The sequence below is a fragment of the Mus pahari genome, chromosome 3, assembly GCF_900095145.1.
Source record: "Mus pahari chromosome 3, PAHARI_EIJ_v1.1, whole genome shotgun sequence".
Classification (NCBI taxonomy): Eukaryota; Metazoa; Chordata; class Mammalia; order Rodentia; family Muridae; genus Mus; species Mus pahari.
The window spans coordinates 48,057,292-48,078,518 of NC_034592.1; the positions used below are offsets into that span (position 1 = coordinate 48,057,292).

The 21,227-nt window shown below is 36.7% G+C and overlaps 1 protein-coding gene across 3 annotated transcripts in view; it reads left to right on the forward strand.

Moving 5' to 3' along the window:
* Positions 1 to 21,227, forward strand: part of Tank (TRAF family member associated NFKB activator) — a 62,405-nt gene that overhangs the window by 12,450 nt on the left and 28,728 nt on the right. The window contains exons 2-3 of one of the 3 annotated variants that reach the window (XM_029536714.1): positions 6,202 to 6,349; positions 20,392 to 20,503. In XM_029536714.1, the coding sequence (XP_029392574.1) occupies positions 6,251 to 6,349; positions 20,392 to 20,503 (211 nt within the window). In that variant the 5' untranslated portion in view covers positions 6,202 to 6,250. Of the gene's footprint in view, positions 1 to 6,201; positions 6,350 to 6,814; positions 6,857 to 20,391; positions 20,504 to 21,227 lie in introns of those variants that run through there. The other 2 variants (XM_021193271.2, XM_029536715.1) reach the window with 2 other exon arrangements.

Consider the following 21,227-nt stretch of genomic DNA (forward strand, 5'->3'; position numbering starts at 1 on the left):
AGCTGAAAATACACCATAATTTATTTGCATATGATGAAGGTATTTTTAATAGAGCATTTAGTTTTTTTTTTTTCTTAAGATTCATTTGTTTTATGTATGAGTACACTATTGCTGTAATCAGACACACCAGAAGAGGGCATCAGATCCCATTACAGATGGTTGTGAGCCACCATGTGGTTGCTGGAAATTGAACTCAGGACTTCTGGAAGAGCAGCTGGTGCTCTTAACTCCTGAACCATCTCTCCAGCCCAAGCATTTAGGTTTTTAAAAATAAGGATATACCTTTTTTAATGGAATAAACATTTTTCATTCACAGAGTAAAGAACTGTAGAGTAGGTATGTTACTTAGAAATCTTGTCCAAACATCATTTTTATACTGATGAGAAAGTAACTTGGGTCACTGAAAATTTAGTGGCCAATAACTAAAAAATAGAATAAAACCTTAAGCCGGATAGAGTTTTAGTATCCTTGCTTTTAAAACAGAAGTGTGGTTTACATTGACAAATTGCTATATGTGCAGCTTTTTAAGGTGAGATAACTTCTAACATCTGCACTAGTGTGCTTTTCTGGCCTCCTTATTCATTTTTTTGTAAATAGTCTTAAGTATCCCCCCCTCCCAACAGAGCAAACATAAGAAAATTGAAAAAGAATGCCTAAGCATAGGAGTGGCTTCAATCACATGTCCTTAAATATATTTGAATGAGAAAGCATTTAAATAAAATATCAAAATAGTATCATCTATCAGAGGTATCTGAGAATTCAGTTCCTAAGTGGAACAAGTGAAGAATTACTATTCCTTCAGTTCTTCAGAAGTAATTACACTATGATCATTGCAATTAAAACCTGGAAATTGTTGTTAAGCCTAGTAAGTTACTTAGAAATGTATTTAAAATAATAAGATTTGGCTTATTTGCTATGTCAAAATGATAGAATATTGGATTATTTGATAGTACTATTGAAGTATTGTTCATGTCTCTGTGTTTAAAACAGGACTGTGGGACTAGGGCTGTAGCTCAGTGGTAGAACATGTGCTTACTATGTACAAGTCTCTGGGTTCAACCGTCACCCTAAACAAAATACTGACATATAGGCAGCTGATTTTCAACAAAGTAGCTAATGGTATTACTCAGCAGGAAAATACTCTCAATAAATACTGTCAGGACACCTAGAGAGCCTCACAATAAAAATAAATAAACCTGGACCCTATCTCAAATCATATATAAAATTAATGTGTGTGTGTGTGGGGGGGGTGTATCTCCAAATGTAAATACTAAAATTGTAAAGCACTTCTAGGAAAACAGATGAAAACATATGTCTGTTCTTGGATTAGGTCATAGTTCATTAGATAAGGCACCAAAAGAAATTGTAAGCAGCAAAAGAAAAGGAAACTTTTCATTCAAGTTAAAAAATATCAAGTGCCAAAAAGCACTGTTACAAAAAAGAAAGGAGCTTTTGCATCAGTGACAGTTTCCCCTGAGATCATGCCCCTCATATGAAGTCTTTGTTTTTCTCCAGAAGAGAAGAGGAAATAGGAGCAGAAGCCCCAGATGTAGAGCAGAGCCTACAGTGTTCCTGCCTTGTATGCCTGAAAACCCAGAAGGCTATAAAAGCACTGGGGTCATAAGCCATACACAGTGATCACTTTTTTTATTGACTGTTCCACTGTGTATAAAGGAAAATAAGGTTTGTAGAAGATAGGCAAATGATTTGAGTGGAAATTATTTCCAATTTGACCAAGATAAGTAACCAAAAAAAAAAAAAAAAGTACATGGAAAAATGTTTGTTTTCACTAATCATAAAGGAAAGGAAAACCAAACCACAATTTAATACTGCTTCACACCCAGGTTAATATCCCATCCTGTTTTAAAAGTGTATGTTTAAGTAAAACACAGTTATATCCTTACCCTCACCTTCCTTCCAGTCACTCTCCTGTCTTTCCCATGACTCTCCCCTCACTTTCTCTTAAAGTGGAGTCCTCTTTTATTATTATTATTATTATTATTATTATTATTATTATTATTATTATTTATACTCCCATGTGTGTGTATAAACTACTAAGTCTATTTTTGTTGTTTATATGTTTATGATTTCAAATTTGTCCACTTAGTATTAGATAACTGTGATATAGCTGTTTTTCTCTGAGATTAAAGCCTCTGAGGTTAATCTTGGAAGGAAACTTGTTAAGACATAGGATATAAAAAAAAAAAAAGAAAGTACCAGGTTATTTAGGACAAATTATTTACAAGGAGATGAAACAAGAGGATTTCTAAGTGAGGTCAAACACTCCATCCTGGTTTCAAGGACCATCCTATGACAGGAAGTCCTTGAAACTTTCTAGATTCTTTAGTCCCTCTCATTCCAACAGTATACAGACTGTAGACTGAGAGAGAAACTGCCAAATTTATCCACACTCCCACCCCATCCTCACCAGCATGTACTATCCCTTGAGTTTTTGATCTTAGCCATTCTGATGGGTGTAAGGTGGAATCTCAGAGTCATTTTGATTTGCATTTCCCTGATGACTAATGATGCTGAACATTTCTTTAAGTGTTTCTTGGCCATTAGAGATTTGTCTGTTGAGAATTCTCTGTTTAGCTCTGTACCCCATTTTTAATTGGGTTGTTTGGGTTGTTGGTGTCAATCCTTAGAGCTCAGGGAATCTTGAGGAAGGGACACAAAGAGGACAGGGACTTCACAGGAAGACCATCAAAGTCAACTAACCCTGACCCCTGGGGGCTCCTAGAGACTGAATTTCTTAGTTAGGGTTTTACTGCTGTGAACAGACACCATAACCAAGGCAACTCTTATGAGAACAATATTTAATTAGGGCTGGCTTACAGGTTCAGCGGTTCAATCCATTATCATCCAGGCAGGTATGGCATAGGAGGAACTGAGTTCAACATCTTGTTCCAAAGGCAAACAGGAGAAGACTGGTTTCCAGGCAGCTAGGATGAAGGTCTTCAAGCCCATGCCCACAAGGACACACCTATTACAACAAGGTCACACCTACTCCAACAAGGCCAGACCTCCTAATAGTGCCACTCCCTGGGCCAAGCATCTTCAAACCGTCACCTGAGCCACCAATCAAAGAGCAAGAATGGACTGGACCTAGGCCCCCTGCACATCAGATGTGAAGCTTGGTCTCCATGCAGGTCCCCTAACAACAGGAGCAGGGCATGTTCATGAAGCTGTTGACTGCCTGTAGATCCCAGTCACCTAACTGGTCTCCACTGGAAAGGATATGCCTAAGCCCTGCAGTGACTTGATGTGCCAGGGTGGGTGATACCCGGTGGGGGTGCCCCCTTCTTTTAGGAGAAGGGAAAGAGGGAATAGGGAAAAGATCTATGTGAGGGTATAATGGGAGAAGGAGCTGGTATTGGAATGTAAAGGGAATGAATAAATTAGTGAAGAAAAATAAAAAACAAACAACAAAACGAACAGTATACTGCTTAGAGTCACTTTCAGACTAGCCGAGCTTCACAGAAGACTCAGACAAGCCCAGCAGTGTAGAAGCAGGGAGCAGCCAAGAAAGCAATATGAAGAAGGGACCAGCTACACCACCTGGAAGGACACCTTCCTGCCTGTCGAGCTTGTTTTGGGGGTTGCAGTGCTCTAGATTTCCAGCATTTGTGAGCTCTCATCCATGCTGGGGTAGCCTTTGTTTATTGTCTATTGATGCTGTCATTGTTCAGGTCTCAGTTTAGACAGCCATTTCTAGGAATGACAGGCTCACAGCAGACTTGCTGCTGTCTGACTCTTAGATTCGTTCTTCCCAAACTTTCAAGATGTTATTGAGGCTTAGATGCAGGAGATGTGTTTTACATCTATCTACCAGGGATCCCTGACTGTCTGTTAGTCTCTGTATTGTATCCACTTACAGTTTTCTGTGATGGCCTCCATTTGCTATTAAAGAGAAGCTTCTTTGATGAGGCTAGTCCCTACAGTTACCTGTGGATATAAAGATAACATTTAGAATGTAGTTTGAAATTATGCTTCTCTAGTAAAGTGGTAGTCGGGTCTTTTCTAAGATCCATGACTTCACTAATCCAAGGACGCTGGTAAATTTCTAGTACTAGTACTAGGAATGTTAAATGGGCCTTAAGTCCAGTTAGACCGTTAGTTTGTTCTAACATATGAGTGAGTACCATTATTGCTGTGCTGGTCATTGCTGTGGTTCATAGATGTCATGACAACTATGATTTTTTTTTTAACATGGACTACAAGAAGTGTCAGTGAAGATGTATTAAAAAATGGAACCTTTGTGCATTGCTAGTGGAAATGTAAAATGGCACAGCCATTATGGAAGCAGTTTGGCATTCCCCACTAAAGTAAAACGTAGAATTATCATTTGACCCAGAAATTCCCCTCCACAGAGTATTGGAGAGATGACGCAGCAGCTAAGAGAACTGACTATGCTTCCAGAGAACCTAGGTTCTATTCCCAGTACTCATATACTGCCTTACAAAGTATTTGTAATTCCAGTTCCAAGGAAATCAAAGTCCTTTTCTGGGCACTGGGTATGTGTATGGTATATAGATATACATGATGGCAAAACACCTGTATACATAAAATAATAAATTAAAAAATGTAAATGTGTATACAAAAGTTCATAGTAGCTTTATTCATAGTAGCCTAAAAGTAGAAAGCATCTGAATACCCAGCAACTGAGGAACAGATAAACAAAGTGTATGTCCATCCAGTGACCATACAGCATTTGGAATATATTCAGCCGTGTAAAAGAAGAAATCATTGGTATGTGCTCCAACATGGAGGAACCTCAGAAATAGTGTCTTATGTAAAAGAAGCCACACATTTAAGTCTTATGGCATTCCATTTATTTATTCATTTTATGATAATTATGAATTTAACTAGGGTCCTGGATATGTTAGATTAGCACTGTACCACTGACCTAAATCCACATCCACAACCATTATCATTTCATATATATAGTTACAAAGAGACAAATTCATTTAAATTGACCAATTACTTGCTAAGACATGGATGAGGTGAGGAATTGATGATAGCTTTTAACAGGTTCAGTGTTACTGTCACGGAAAATAAATATTCACAAAATTGTACCAGTTCTGCCACATAGAAATATATTTTAAATGCCCACATATATATGTGAAAATGTTAGATTTTATTTTATGTGAATTATATTTAAATATGATTTAAATATTTAATGCAAAGAATTTACATAGTGAAAAAGAACAGAGTCCCAAAAGTTGTCCTCTGACCTCTACATATGTGTTGTGACACATGCGTATGAACACGTGTACAAATACACATAAAATAAGTGTTTTAAAATTTTAATTGAGGTTTATAAAAATTTCCCCCAAAGAAATTATTTGCTACCCTTAAAACCAATAGAGAAATGTATCTATTCTGTGGCTTTAAGAAAATTCTAAAAAAAAAAAAAAAAAAAGTCTGGGTTGTATTTTTATTTTTTGTAACTGCACAGGAAGAGTCAGAATCATTAAGGAGCTCTCTGCACAGTGCCAAGGAATGTATTAGAGATGTTAGGCAAACTGAGATGAGAGAACCAAATTACCTCCTCTGAGACAATCATCTGTAGTTCAGAAGCAGCAGGGAAGTTAGGCAACTAATAGGTAGTAGAGTTGAGGCTGAAGGGATGTGAATTTTCTTTTCTTTTTTTTTAATGTACAATCCAACAGCAGCTCTCTCTAGATTTTGTTCTAAAATAAGAGCATTTTCACACTTTTTAATTGCTCTGTGATAACAACAGTGTGAATTCCGTCCACAAACATTTATTATCTATTTAGTTTTGCTCTAATTTAGTGTAGCAAGAATTCACCTTCTAAGTAGGAGTAACTGTCCATTTAGTAAAGAGAAGTCCCTTCTCCCATTACTAATCACGTTATACATTTCTATACTAAAGTGTTAATAATTAAATGATTTTTTATATTTCTCCATTTTTAGATGACATTTACAGGTTCCTACCTTTTTCCAAAACAGCATTTTTATGAACTGGACAATGATTTATGAATTGCAATATTAGCAAAGACAATTTTACTTAACATTGTAAATTTCATATTTCATGTCATGATTTCAGGTGAAAATTTTTATAGTTTTGTAAACCTTCATATTACCTGGTGCTGTGTTTATAGGGCTCTTTTCAGGGAACAGTTCTAAAAATGTATGTAACTTAATAACTATCTAAGCTGTTCTGATATTTTCCAGAGCTGGCATTCCTACCATCCTTTATAGTGATGCTACAGGACAAAGAGGAATGGATAAAAACATTGGTGAGCAACTCAATAGAGCATATGAAGCCTTCCGACAGGCATGCATGGATAGAGATTCAGCAGTAAGAGAGCTACAGCAAAAGGTGTGTGGTTTGGGATTTGAAAATTGGTTAATATTCTGTTAAATTGAGGCTGAGAACTGAGAATATTAGATGGTTGGAAACTATTTGGAAAACTATAATTATTAAAACAGAAGAGTGTAGTGATGAATCAACATTGAGATTTTTGTTACCTTTTAAAAAACCATTTTGTATCATATGGGAAAGGTTTATTTGCTGGGTTAATTTTACATGATTATGATTAAGTAAAATAGAACATTGTTTCTCTCTGTGTAGCTTTTAAATATCATAATTTACTTTCATATAAGAAAAAAATTACTATAAAGGTCATTTTATGATTAAGAGAAGTTTATCACGGCTCCTCAGTTTTTCATTGCTTCTTTGTTTTTTGTTTCTGGTTTGTTTGTTTGTTTATTTGTTTTTTAATTGTTATTTGGGTAACAGGAAGATTCAAGTCTTAATGTATCCTGGAACTAAATTTGTTATTATCATCTTCCATTCTTTATGACAGCTAAAATAGAATGGAACATGGTAAGTATTTACAGAGATGTACCAAAAATTCATAACCAAAGCATTTATGGAGAAAAAGAGTCTAGAGAAATCTGTGCTCAGTCTTCCTGTGTACTTTCTTCCCTCTAGCTTTACAAATTTTGTCACATGTGTGGGAAGTATAAGGAATTCCACTAAAGATTCACAGTTATTTGGGTTTTGTTGTTATTTTTAAATTCAGAGCTATCCTCATAGATACTGTGTCAACCAAAAGTCCAAACTCAGGAAAAGTAGATCCACTGTAAGTGTTATTATACTGTCTAAATAAGCTGAGACAGCAGTTACAGTCTTACCACATAGGAATGGTTTTAAAGGCCATTTTCCCAAGAAATATCAAAGGACCAATTTTGCAAGTAAGCCTTTATGAAAATAACAGTCACAGATCTACTAGGAGGAATAATAGCTTATTCCTCCACTGACAGTTGGAGATAGGGGATCTTACATTGTTTTCTTTGATTAAAAATTTTCTTGAGGAACTAGAGAGATAGCTCGGTGGTTTAAAGTGCTTGCCATTAAACCATGAGGACCAGATTTGATTTCCCAGAACCCATGTAAATGTTGGGTGAGCATGTTGATCTGCTTGTAATTCCAGCATTTGATAGGCAGAGATAGGAAATCTTCAGAACAAGCCACATAACCATACTAGCCACATTGGAAGCAGCCTCTAAGGCTCAATTGGGAGAATGAATAAGGTGGAGAGTGATTGAAGAAACTCTCAGCATCAGCCTCAGGCAGCCTCTACAGGCACACATACACATGAAAGCAAGTGGCACCTGATGTAGGTCACTTATGAAGATGATGGTAATAGATTCTAGAATGACTTTATAATGACTACTTTAATGCTGATAACTGAAATCAGTGGTGAAGAAGGTAGAGTTTGGGTATGAAGAAGTAAGATACATAATTTGATTCTATGATTAGGTTTAGACCTATAGAACATGTGGAGGACCATCTAATGAATAGGTATAAGTTCAGTTCTGTAGGCCTACAAGGAGTTCTGTGTTAAAAACTGTGGTGGTTTAAATAAGAAGCCTCCCCCCGCCCCTCCCCCCAACACACAAGCTCATTTATTTGAATCCTTAGTTACCAGGGAGTAGGACTATTTGAAAGGATTAGAAGGATTAAGAAGTGTGACCTTGTTGGCTTTTTGAGATTTTAGTTCTGAGACCCATATATCCTAACCACACATAGATATTTTTTTCTTTTGCCACTCTATTCCCTAACAGTCTTCCTACTACACATGTCTTCTGAAATTTTTCAAATCATATTCTTTCCTTAAGGCCTTTACAATTGCTATTTCTGAAGTAGCTTTCCTTTACATAGCGCCATGGTTTGTTTCCTTGCTTCCTTCAGGTCTCTCCTCAGATGCCACCTCCTCAAGGCATTTCTTAAATTTAAAAGTAGTCTCTACTATTCTTTGAGCTCTACTTGCTTTTTTTGTTTTTCAGAAAGATGTATTACTTTCACATTTTATCAAGTGTGTGTGTGTGTGTGTGTGTGTGTGTGTGTGTGTGTGTAAGAGAGAAAGAGAGAGAGAGGTTTTTGTTGTACTTATTATTTTTACATATTTGTCTACTGACAAAGTGAAGTCCCTATGAGGTGTGAGAGGGTTGAAGCTTTGTTTTGTTCAGTACTGAGTCTAGCATAGAGAGCAGAAGATAGTTAAAGAACAAGAAAGAAGGTAAGAGGAAGGCAACCAGTCAGTTTGCTTTTGGTAATTCAGAGCTTAGATTAGAATCAACTAGCAATAGAAAGCAGATAATGTCTCAAAACTGGGAGAGCACAAAACAAAACACACACACATGCACAAGTGAAAAAATGTGAATGTAGAAGAAAGAGGGATTGTCATCTAAAGGTAAAATACTGAAATAGCATTGGGTAAGAAGAAAAAAAAAGTTACATGCAAATTATTTTGAGTTTTTCGTAGTAACAGTTTATTTATTTGTTGGTCTTTTTCCAGCAGCTGAATAAAAATCAGTAGATAAGATACAGAGTTAAGTGGTACTTATACACTGAGATGCTAAATTAAAGGGTTGAGAATAAAATAAATAAAAGTACCAAAGAAGCGATATAACTTATGTGCCCTGAGACATGAGCTTAAAACTAGAAAGATGCTTCTAAGAACAAAAGCTGAAGAATGTCTGAGCTCTTTATAAAGGGAAAGAAAAAAATTTAGACATAGAATGTAAGAGTGAAAAGACTGTAGCATCAGCTTAGTATATATTGATGGTTAGGATCCCCTGTCTTCTCAAGTCATAAAAGCTGGTAGCTAGAATGGTTTAAGGAGGTAGAACACTTCCTGGAGAGCAATGGCAAGGAGGTATGGCTAGAAAAATACATGGGAACAGAACAAGCCTGAAGTCTGAAGAAATAGCACAGTCCCAGATCCTTGGGGTGGAAATGTCTGTCATGCAGATCATTTCCCTCTCATTTGGTGTACCAAGGGTCAGCTTGCTTCTAGGTTTCTCAGTCAAGGCTGTTACCAACAGGTATATTTTAGCATTTTGGAGACTTTCACATGTGGCCATTTGTTCTATTAATTACCAATCCAACTCACTAATTCCAAGAGAAGAATCAGTAATAAAACAGAACATTTGAACTTTGTAAATTTATAAAACATAAATATTGGGCTAAGGAAAATGCCCTACAGTGGACCTCTACTTTTCATTATATAATCAGAAGATATTAACCTCGTTTTTGAAAAGAAATATGTAAAATAAAATGTATCCTTTTTTTAGTGTTTATTAAAGAATAATTCACAGGCTTGCATATAAAGGAAACAATCTTACTAATTCAAGGATTTCTCAGGTGCTGTTCCATAAGTTGTTTTTTATATATGTATACTGATAGGAAAGGTGACTAATGCATGATATTTAAAGTCATCCAATTTTCTAAGTAACCAGTGAAGGTAAAGGCCACAAATAAGATTTTTGGTTTTGATTTTTTTTTTTAAATCACAGATATTCTCCAGTGCTTCCTATTAGTATACTACAAAAAGTAATCATTTGTAATGGCTAGTACTAACTCATCTGAAGCAAAGAAGCACTTTATTATGGGTACCACTCTGTACAAAGTACCTCTATGGACTACAGATGTAGCTTAGGTGGGAGAATAGTTTACTGTCATAAACAAGGGCCTAGGTTCAGTCTCTAGCAGTTCATAAACAGGGTGTGGTATTATATGCCTGTGATGCTAGCGCTCAGGAAGTGGAGGCCAGAAGATGAGTTTCAGGTTATCCTTGGCTACATAGTGTGTTTGAGGCAACCTGGGCTAAAGACCCTGCTTCAAAATATAAATATAAAGTACTTTCATGAGGGCTGGAGACATAGCTCAGCAGTTAAGAACATTTATTGCTCTTCAGGTGACCTAGGTTCAATTGCCAGAACCCACAGAGCAGCTTACAACTTTCTATGGCTCCAATTTCAGGGTATCTGATATTCTTTCTGACCTCTTCAGGTTCCAGGCACACATGTGGTACACATACGTATGTGCAAGTAAAACACTCATACACATAAAATAAAAATTAAAATACAGCTTAAAGTATTTTTATTAAATATGTGTTTAATACCATTAAAAGCTTTATAACCAAGAAGAAAAAAAATGCTTTAATGTACGTAAGGTGTCAATAACCTCATTATTTAACACTCTACTTCTTTTGCTTTTATTCCTCAATATATTCTCTGTGTAGAGTAGATAAAACATTTCATTCTATTATTTTCTGTTGAAGCTACAGGTATTAAAATAATTACTGGTGGTTCCTGCTTTAAGTCTTACTTCTCAGTTCTTGAGCCATAAAATAATTTCCTGTTCCTTATAATTAAAAATATCTTCACATTTTTCTCTCATATTTTAATCCTCAGAAATGTTTTGTTAAAACTTTTAGACATCTCTAAATGTCTTACAAGGGCCAGTGTCCATTGAAACAGGCTTCTATTTACTGCATCTTCCATGAAGAATAAACAGTATTTGTTCTTACTTTTCAACATGAATTTTGCACAACACATTCAAAACATGCCATTCTGCCCCTGCTCTCCATACCCCCAAATTCATGTATGACATATAACTTCCTATCCACAAAGACTTGATGCATTATAATCTAATTCAATCTTTTTTAATATCCAACACAATATTTTTATTGATTGATTGGGATTTTTATATAATGTATCCCATTCCATTCACTTCCCAGTCCTCTCAGGTCCACCTCTCAACCTGTGCCCCTCCCCCCAGAATAAAAAGATAGAAAGAAAGAGACCAAGTGAATTTTGGGTGCCTATGTTTTCAGTGGAGCATGGTCAGACTCCCAGTGGCCAGCCCCTGAAAATGTTAACACTGAGTCCTTCCCCACCCCCACCAGGAACCATCAACTGTGAAGGGCTAACTTCAGCGTCCCTATCACAGTTATTAAGAGTTCTCTGACATAGCTTCCTCTCGAGACTGTTTCTTTTGGAGAGGTGAGAGAGGTAGTGAAGAGATTGGCACAGAGACCTTCTATGTCTCTCAGTCTCAACTGTGAGTCTGCAGTCACCACTACCACCGCAGAAGAAGCGTCCTGCCTTTCACAGTCAGCAGCAGCACAGACCATGGACTTCACATGGTCTCTGGTGACAGCATGGACCACGGACATCCACGTGGCCTCCAGTGGCAGTACAAACATGGACATCCACATGGCCCATATCTATGGTCACAGCACAGGCCACAGACACCATCATGTCCCTCAGTGGCAGCACAGGCCACAGGCATCAACATGGCTTCAGGTGGCAGCAGAGATCAAGGGCTTCCACGTGGCCTTCGGTGGTAACACAGGCCACAGTCATCAACAGAGCTCTCCTCATTCAGTAATACCATGTGCTTTGTCTGAGGCCTTGTTCCTGTATTGCTTCCATACCTGTCATTGCCCAGTCTGCTTTTTGCCATTCTCCTCTGCGTGAGAGGCTCTGCTCCTTCCAGTTTCACATGTCCACTTTTTAAAAGCATCTTCCTATAGGATCTACCATTTTCCAGTTGTTCAAGGGTCCTGCAACCTCTGCAGAGTCCTCTTCTGCCACCGCGTCTCCCCTCAGAGCCTCCATGGGTCTCCAAAGCTTCTTAGAGCTGCCCAGCAATCTCTCAGAGGGCGCCAGGGGCCACCACCATCTTCGATCACAGCCATGCATCAGATTTCATCGTCAACAGCAATGGCATGCTCTCAGATCACTGGGAGTGCTCTATGCACTCAAGCAGCCAGTAGCTGGAGTAGATAATGGGGTAGACCCACTCAAAGCACTGGATCTTGGCCGAATTGGCCAACTGCTGCTGGTGATTCATGTTGCAGGTGCAGCACCCATGCTCAGAGCTGCGCAGCACCCCAGATTTAAAAAACTTAAGTACAAAGTCTTGCTTAAGTATCTCAGTCAGATATAGTTGCGACTCAAGGTGTAGTTCATCCTGTAACACATTTTTACCAGTTGTTAGCCTAAAAAAAAAAAAAAATCAAACAAGTTATATATTGAAGATGAGGAGCTGGAGAGGTAGGTTAATAGTTTAGTTAAGAGCACTTGCTGCTCTTCCAGAGGGCCAGAGTTAGCTTCCCAGCACTCACATGGCAGCTCACAACCTTCTGTTTCTCCAGTTGCAGATGACCTAAGTGATGATGCCCTCTTCAGGCCCTTGTGGCCACCACGCACATGATACACATAATAGATGGCAGGCAAAACACCTTTACACATAAAATAAAAAAATGTTAAAAATCTATGATAAGACAAGTATAGGATAGACACTGCCATTCTAGAAGGGATCAGTGGGAAATTAAAAGGGGGATAACAGGTTCTGACTAAATCTAAAACCCAGCAGGGCAAATAAAAACTTTGAAGCATAAGAATCAATCGTCTTTGGTCCATGTCTTTTATACACTCTGTGGTGGAAGTTGGGCTCTCAAGGTTCTAGATAATCCTGCACCCATTTTTCTGTCTACAGATCTCCTGGTTTGGAGGACATGCCTTTGATTCTCCCAGACTAAAGTTACACATTGGTCATTTTACCAGTTTGCGGTCTAAGTGGACTTTTTACCCTGACTAGTCCACAAAACATTGCCCTTGGAGAGCACTCTACTGTGATCCAAACTCCACTAACCTAGTGGAGACTTCAGTGGTACAGCTTCCACAATACTAAGTAGTATGTAGATATTTCTTTGTTACTTGTTATTTAAGAGATCTAACATTTTTTTAAAAAAGGTTAATATATACCAGTATTTTATATTTGCCATTTTTGATCATCCAGTAAAGATTATTTTTAGATACTATTTTTAGATATTACTTATTTTTGAAACAAGGTCTCACTATGTAGCCCTGGCTGATCTTGAACTCAAATCTGCCTGCCTCTGCCTCCCCAATGCTAGGATTAAATGTCTACACCACCATACCAGGCTTATTTTTATTTCTTGTAGAAACCAAGATCTTAAAGGTGGTGCTGGGGTAAACAAAATTGGATTATAAAATGATTTGGTCTGGGTTTTCTAGAGTAACAAAACTTATAGAATAAATACACAGAATGACTTACAAGCTGTAGTCCAGCTAATACAACAATGACTACCTATGAACAGAAGGTCCAGTAATCTAGTAAGTTGTTCATTACATGAAGCATATGCCTCACCTGGTCTTCAGTATACACTAGAACTCTGAATAAGTAGGTGCTAATGCCAGTGAAGGAATGGACTTGATAGTGAAGCCAGAGCAAGCAAGCAAAGAGCAAAAGCATTGTTCTTCCATATCCTTATATAGGCTTCCCCCGGAAGGTGTGGTTCAGAGATGGTTATTTCTACCTCACAAGAGCTGACTGTTTAAATGTGTCTTCCTGCATCATATATCCAGATTAGAAGTGGATCTTCCCACTTCAGATTAAGCAAATATCACTCACAGATACACCCTTCCATTTCTGGGATTAGTTAATTCCAGTGTAGTCAAGTTGACAATAAAGAATAGCCATCACAAGTCCACTCCTTGTCAACCAGACACAATCATATCTTCTTATGCTGTGATTAATTTCCAAATGAAAACAATAACCAGATCATAATCATGCCCATATCATCACAAACATTATGTATTTAACCAGGTAATAATTAATACAACATGATATACCTAGCCCTCAAACAACCAGCCACAAATGCCTTATTGTAAATGTAGCTTTTATTCTCCTATAGTAATTGTCTCCGAGGCTTATTTCCTGTCTCTAACCTAGGCCTAGTCCTAGAAGCTTCTAGCCTCCATACAATCTATATGGACTCAGATGTTTTCAGCCTCTGAGACTTACTGCTGAATAAGCTCACCCCTTCCTAGTTTTTTCTGATATCTGGCTGGCTGATTCAACTCAGCTGTTCTGGCTCAAATGACTCTCCAAGCTGACAAATTCAACCTGGCATCTCTGAGCTTCTCCTGAATTGCTCTGCTTAGCCTCATACTTTAGTAGTCTGTTCTGATCTTTTGGTTCCTTCTCTTACTCTGACTTCTTCTGTCTATCTGTGTCTAGCTTGTTCTCTCTGCAACCCATATCTGTAAAACTGCCTCTCTTCTTTTTCTCGCTACTCTGCTCTCTCTTTTTTTTTCATTTTTTTATTAGATATTTTCTTTATTTACATTTCAAATGCTATCCCGAAAGTTCCCTATACCCTCCCCGCCCCTGCTCCCCTACCCACCCACTCCCACTTCTTGGCACTGGCATTCCCCTGTACTGGGGCATATAAAGTTTGCAAGGACAAGAGGCTTCTCTTCCCAATGATGGCCGAATAGGCCATCTTCTGCTACATATGCAGCTAGAGACACAAGCTCTGGGGGTACTGATTAGTTCATATTGTTGTTCCACCTATAATATAATATAATATAATATAATATAATATAATATAATATAATATAATAGCAGACCCCTTCAGCTCCTTGGGTACTTTTACACTGCTTGCTCTTATGTTGCTTCTCTTTCCTCTTCTTGTGAGAGTTGGGCATAGCCTATTTTGACAAATCTTTTTCTGATTCATCACTTTGTCTGCCACTCAATTAGACATCACTTTCAAACATGGGTACTGCCTTCTACAAACTAACTTTATCTTCATTGTTTGGGATTAAAGGCTAAGGCTGAGCCACACCACAACTAGAAAAGTTTTTTTTTTTTTCTCAGTAAATAACCCAATCTTGGGGTTCACAGAGTGATCAAATATCTTTCAACTTGCTGTGGGGAAATATTAAAAAATTTATATACACAGCACGTTCTGTACTTGTGCCTCTGCCCTGGTGGCCTGGCCAGCCATGCACTGGTGGGCAATGGCCCACCTGTTTTATCTCATGGAGATTCTGACTCTGAACTCCACAATCTCTCCATCCAGCTCACTAGGTTCTCACTGACTGTTGCTACCACACCAACCCCATGCTTCAAATTTCCTACAGCCTTTGTGGTGCGCATCTGGCAAACCCACGCTTTGCCGTACCTTCTCTCTTGAACCCAAACAAGTGTGAAGGGAACTGCAACACAAACTCAGTTCAGAAACAATAGTTAACTCAGTCTCTAGGTCCAACAACTAAAACCTAATCTTGTAAACCTTATTAAAATCTGATTCCTCTGATGGCGAATCCTTGTGGATCTGCCATGATAGCAGGAAACTCTAGTAGCTACATCTTACCATTTCTGTCCCCATTCCAAAAAGGGCCTAACTCTCTTCTGCATCCTCTCTTCCTCCATTCAACCCGGAAGTCCGGCCTACTCACCCAGTATTGGCTCCTTTATTCATTAGGAGATTAGTCACAAGAACAGCACCAGGCCTATCCACAACAACTTCTTACAAATTAGAATAGGTGGCCATGTTTCTCACAGGACATTCCCAAACTTACGAGTATCTCAAATGTGATAACCATTGATATTTTCTTAATTGATGTTACATAACATAATAAAGAAACTGAGTAAAAAATACAAATATCTGTACAAATGCATTCTTTACAAAATATGAAAAAAGCACTCATGTCAACTATAATCTTCATTTCTACAACTAGTCACATGGACTTAGCTGGTCTTTATAACTACCTTCCTTTATTACGCATTCTGTATTTCCTCTACCCTTGGTAAGCACCTCAACAGCTCTTGGCTCTTTTCCTGATGGAGTGTGTTCTATACCTTCTTTGCTGAAGGGGCTGTTGTAGTTTCCTGTTGATTTTAATCACAGGACGTGGTAGCACCAAGAGACACCCTAAAGGATCTCCTGTACTGCAGACATAATCTTTCTTTCCTCCATTGTGGAGACGCAACCCAATTTCCTCATGTTGTAATTGGATCAGTCGCCCTACCTAACACTGTTCCTCCTTTCTTAACCTGTTTGCTTACGGGCATCAGAAGCCCAAAATGGCCCAGAGGAAGTCTGAGCTTCAGTTGAATGGAATGTTTGCTATAACTCTTGGCATTGAGTGATCCTTCCCCCTTCCCTCATCCCACCCCTGCATTACCATTTAACTATGCTGAGAAATGACAGTACTAGCAGTAGATAGTCAAATTGATAATCTGATATTTCCAGCTCAGTGGATCCTAGTTAAGTCCTAGTTTCTAGTCAATGGTGAGTGGAAAGCTTATTAAAATAATACACGAAGAATGAAGAAAGAGTTACATGTAAGACAAAATATATTGTCTTGTACATTTTAAAAAAGAAAGTAAAATTGATAACTCCATTTACCAAAGTTTTATGGTGGATTTAAAAATAGATTGTGTATAAATTATTAGCTTTTGTCTAAACTTCTGTATTTTGGTATAAATAATATTTATTTTCCTTCATGAACTGTGAAGCTCCCTGTTGAGAGAGTTTTATACAAGCAGAGCCTTCAATAAAGATCTTATATCTACTATCTTGGAGCAGTTTTAAATGTTTTTAAATTGAAAGTATGTTTTATCCACTCAACACTTTTTAAATTCCCTAGTAAAAATCACTGGAAGAAAGCCGTTGTACTTTCTCAGAATGTTGGGATTAGTTCTTGAAGATGATAAATAATATTTGACCAGTGTAGAATATTATAGATGATTTAAGGACATTTGAAATTTTCTCCCAATATAGGAAGTAAGCATCTTGGAAAATATGAAAAATTAGAGCATCCAATGTCTGCAACAAGAAAAATTCAATTAACAGAACCTGATCTTAATATTTATGAAACTCATGAAAACTTGAACAGCTGTATGTCCAAAATTATTGGAAATATGATATCTTAGCTTTGAAAGAATAGACTGAAAAATTGCTCTAATAAAAGAACACTTCTTTTTAATTTATTTTTATTTCATGTATATGAATGTTCTGCCTGCATATGTGCCTGTGCATCAAGTGCATGCCTGATGCCTACAGAGACCAGAAGAGGGCATTGGATCCCCTGGAACTAGCAATGCAGATGGTTGTGAACTTCCCTGTGAATGCTGGGAACCTAATCCAAGTCCTCTGCAAGAGAAACATTTGCTCTTAACTGCTGATCCAGCTCTCCAGCTTCAGAACAATTCTTAGGATGAGGCTTTTGCTTTATTCATGATAGTCTATAGAATATTTCAGTGACCTTTTTTGATAAATTGATGGTATGTATTAGTATGTATTTGATGTCCATCATGTTCCTTTGCTGATGAACACTAAGAAATAACACACAACCCTTTATGACACAAGTACCTATATACCTGTTTACTTCTTAGATTCTGATAGACCACTTGTTTTGCTAGTCTTTGGAATTAGAAGGAGTGTCAAGTACACAGAAGCCAGAGTCATCTTGGCCAGATGGTGTTTGATACAGATGGATGGTTAGTTGTCATGCAGATCTCCTAGTTGGTAACTTGTTGCTGCCATCTGACTCAAAGAATCATTCACACACACTGGCTGTCAAAAGCATCTTCTCTTCTGTCTGTTTTAGCTGTCATGTCTGTGCTCTGTACAGAAGTGTTGACAAGACATTACTGTTGTACATTTTCAATGTGGTTGTTAGTGAGTTTTCTGTTTGTGGGGTCTTTGATAGTACTGGAATGCACTTGCTTTGTAATTGTAGTAGCTTTTAAAATAATGTGACTGTGCATCAGTTTTCTGATTTTTTTTTTTAAAAAAACATTTTATGCTATTTATTTGTTTATTTGCAGTGAACATAATCTTTTGATTTAAAATAAAAAGTAAACATGTTTTACTTAGTTTCAAGCATCAAAAACAAGGCCATTTACCCCTCCATTCCTTCAGGTCATATTTGAAGGCACATAAATTTCTTAGATATTTCATTAACAATTTAATTAGCTTGTTATTCGACTAATATACACCGAACATCTCAGTATATGCCAGACACTCTGTGACACTTGATATTACAGTAACAAATAAAATAGCCCCTGCCTGTCAGACATGTAGACAGATTAGCATACTATAAATCCATGAAAATTCCAGAAGAACATGGACCAGTGTTCCACTATTTGCCCAAGTACACTCTCAGCATATTAATTTTTATGTAAAAATATTTTTGCCTTGGTTTTATAATACATTATTGTTTGATTCAAGAAACATCTCGAGACTTTTATGTGAAATGGCCCCTGTTATATTAACTTTCCCAGCTATTTAATACATTTCAGCATTATTTGTTATAATACGATATAAACAGATGTGCTGAAGTGTGTTTTTAGGCTGAAGAGAAGAAGATGAAAATTAATTGGCAGAAGTGTTCTGAGTTGGTTCCAAATGAACATACATGGTGTTTTGGTTTCTTCACAGAAGTTGGGGAGTGTGCATAATAGATGAAGAATGGCCTAAAAGTTGAATAATTTCGACACTTATTCTTAGCCTATCTCTAATTTGCTAGGGATATTTTTTTTTAACCTGGTTACTTGCTCAAGGCTGTATGCACCTAGATATAGTGGGAAAATGGGTAATAATTAAAATTAATTAATTATAATTATATTAATTAATTATTAATAATTAATAATAATTAATAATTATTAATATATTATTAATATTAATATAATTATTAATATTAATATAATTATATTAATTAATTATAATTTAATTATAATTAAAATTACTTGTTTATGTTATAAAGAATTTTAAGTTCTTTGAAACACAAATGTTGTAAATGCATAAAGCACCTAGGGAAGACCATAGTCTTTTGCTGATCCTCCCACCTCAGAACATAGGTAGCCTGGACATTTTTAAGGTGTTAGGAGTTAGCTGATGCATTTGCCTCCTTCTTGTAGTCAGTCTACCCACTCATTCCAGCAGCTTGGGTGCCAATGTGTTAATAGAATAAGAGAAACGGGGCTCTGTATTAGACTTTGTTGGGATCTAGGGCTTGATACCTAGGGCTTGAATTCTCAAAGGCTGAGACTAATCCTTGAATCGTTCTTCTGTTTATAATAATCAGCATATATTTAACATTGTTTGTGAAGTGCTGTAGGGAATGTCAAATTATGTAAGACTGCTCCCAGGTAACATACAAAGCTAACATGCCAGTCAAGTTACTTACCCACTTTCTCAGTTATAAGTGTTCTATGTATGAAAGTCTGTCTTTTATTTGAATAAATTTAGTGTGTTTTTTTAATTTTTTTTATTTATATTTGAGACATAAGGAACAGATCTTTGATTGATAAAGAACTTTAGGCTTACTTGGGACCTGAAAATAATACAACTTCATTAATTGTGAACTTTTGATTTAATCAATTAAAAGTTCAAACATTAGTATATAACAAATGCTGCTATAATTATTAGAACCCTTTTCATGTTTTGAAAAATTTACATTTAGTCATTTGTAGAAAGTATCAGAGACTTTCATACCATGTGTGCTTTCTTAGTGCAGCTCTTAAGAATGTACTCATTAGGTAACTGTGATATGACATGTTGAGATCTTGTTTGAAGGTTGGCATATCTGTATGTCTAATCCATGTCATTTTCATTGTTTAGTTTTCACAGTCATAATAAAATAGCAAGATCGAATAAAAGTTTGAGAGGATTATGCCTCTTAAAATCTATAAGTAGAGTTTTTATATAATAAAAATTAACCCTGGTATTCTCGTATCTGGCCACAAAAGTTTTAGAATTTATATTTGTTTCTTTGGCTTTTATAATCTTTACGTCTAGGCACTTATTCTTTTTTTTTATATACTCTAAAAATTAATTTCAGTGTTTAAGACATAAAATTTTGTTTTAAGACTGGTTTGTATTTTTAAAGCATAACTTTAATGTAGCACATACTTTATCACTCATGCTTTTTTTTATTTACAGGTATTAAATTTCAAATTATAATTTTTATCTTTACTGAAAGACAAAATAAAAAGTAGTGTCAAACTCTTGACTGGAATTTCTTTAAATGAGATCTATTTTTTAAGTTATCTATTGCTCTAATTGTTTTAAGTCACTGATACTAACTATAATGGAGTCAGTAACTCATAAATAGATTTTTCAGTTACCTGGGTGGGATAGGCAGCTCCTGTGCTTATTAATAGAAGAAGTAAATGCATCTGTCATTGAGTATTAGGCTAACTGGGTTTTTTGTTTTGTTTTTTTGGGTTGTTTTTGTCAGCAGACTGAGGACTATGAACAAAGAATACGCGAGCAACAGGAACAGCTGTCGTTTCAACAAACCCTAATTGACAGGCTGAAATCACAGCTACTTCTTGTGGAGTCTAGTCGAGGTACTAGTTTCTTTTCTTTTTAAATATTTCTGGTAACTTTAGAGAAAAGACAAAATCTGAGTTTTTCTTTTTTATCTTGTTAGTTTTTATATTAGTTCTGGTGCAAGAATCATAGTACAGTTATACATTATGCTTGTTGAGTTGAAATTTGTAGGAAATGAGGAAGTGGATATTCAAATATTTTGTAGGCTGGAATCCTGGGTTGCTAAAACTTCCCTAAAAGTACTTCGCCAATGAATACCAAAAACACTTTCTAAAAAGTATGTGCCTTTGAATTGAAAATAGAACCTGTAAGAATATATCATTAGACAATATGTGCAAGGTCTAGAAGACATCACAGTAGATTTCTAGAGGCCAGAAATCAAAACAAGCATCTGCACCCCCAGATAGTTGAGCATGTTCTGAGCCCAGAAAGGGCTCAGGAGCTCGTGTACTTCCCTCATTCCTTACCCTGGTCATCTCTCCCTTTAAATGTCCTTTGAACAAACCAGTAAATAATCCAAAAAAGTACAATATCCAAAACTTAAATTAGCAGTGAACAACTGTGTAGCCAAGAAAAGCGGTGATGATTGTTACCTTACCAACCGGAAATATGTTCATGATGTGCAGCAAAATAAAGAAAACAAGATATAAAAATAAATGAAGGGGCTGGAGAGATGGCTCAGTGGGTAAGAGCACCAACTGCTCTTCCAAAAGGTCCTGAGTTCAAATCCCAGCAACCACA